We start from the raw sequence: 1,043 nt of genomic DNA, 5'->3' as shown, positions 1-1,043 counted from the left end.
TTCATGGAACATGATCTTTACTTAATATCCTAATGATTTTTAGCATAAAAGAAAAATGGATCATTTTGACCCATACAATGTATTGTTGGCTATTGCTACAAATGTAATACAAAATAAATACACACACATGCATATGTATATATATTTAAGAAAAATATGTTGTTTATATATTAAATATATTTATATATAATATAAATTCTATAAATATATACATCTAAATGCAAGTAAATATTTTCAAAATATATGCTGTATGTGTGTGTATTTATATATACATAATAAATATACAGAGTACACACACATGCATTATGTAAACAAAAACTTTTATTTTGGATGCGATTAATCGTTTGACAGCACTACTACAAATATAACCGTGCTACTTACGACTGGTTTTGTGCTCCAGGGTCACAAATGTTGTCTCCTTTACAAACCACACACTCGACAGTAACGCTCAACAGCTTCCAGATGTTCACAAACCTGTCGCTCCACGCTCCGTTCCACTCTCTCTGACCCCAAGGGTTCCTCATGCGGATCATGGAGAGCTTCTCTGATTTGAAGAACGCCAGCAGGCCGGTGCCGAGACGCACTTTACGCACATCAGTCACCGCATACGCGTGACCTTTGACCAGGCCGCAGTCTAAACGGGCTTCCATGTCCGCCTGACTCGTGGCCTAGGGAAAAGAATCCAAATATGAAAACGTGAGGCTGGGACGCGACCAGAGCTGGGTAGACTACTTACAAATTAAAAATCATTCACTGATTCCAAATTACACGACAAAAATTGTAGTTAGTAACGTAATCCCTTACATTGCACATTTTAGGTAATGTAATCAGATTACTTTTAGATTCCTTTTGACCCATCTCGTTTATTGCACTGATTTAAATAGGATAATCATGTACCATATTGATATAAAAAGAAAACGGACTAATAAAGCAACAAGCCCCGTGAAGCCGTGGTTTACAGTGAATTTATAACATCAAAGGGGCGTTGTTAGGCACGACGCGAAGCGGAACCCCCTTAGCTGTTATAAATTCACTGTAAACCA

At 37.2% G+C, this 1,043-nt stretch overlaps 1 protein-coding gene across 1 annotated transcript in view; it reads right to left on the bottom strand.

The window, feature by feature from the left end:
• LOC107713096 (calpain-5-like) overlaps positions 1-1,043 on the bottom strand; it is a 34,880-nt gene that overhangs the window by 17,656 nt on the left and 16,181 nt on the right. Inside the window, exon 5 of the mRNA XM_016518530.1 lies at positions 475-668. Coding sequence (XP_016374016.1) covers positions 475-668 — 194 coding nt within the window. The remainder of the gene's footprint in view (positions 1-474; positions 669-1,043) is intronic.

This window comes from Sinocyclocheilus rhinocerous, unplaced genomic scaffold, assembly GCF_001515625.1.
Source record: "Sinocyclocheilus rhinocerous isolate Xijiao unplaced genomic scaffold, SAMN03320098_v1.1 scaffold1093, whole genome shotgun sequence".
Classification (NCBI taxonomy): domain Eukaryota; kingdom Metazoa; phylum Chordata; class Actinopteri; order Cypriniformes; family Cyprinidae; genus Sinocyclocheilus; species Sinocyclocheilus rhinocerous.
The sequence above is the reverse complement of the archived record's forward strand: the minus strand, read 5'-3'. Positions and strand labels throughout refer to the sequence as shown.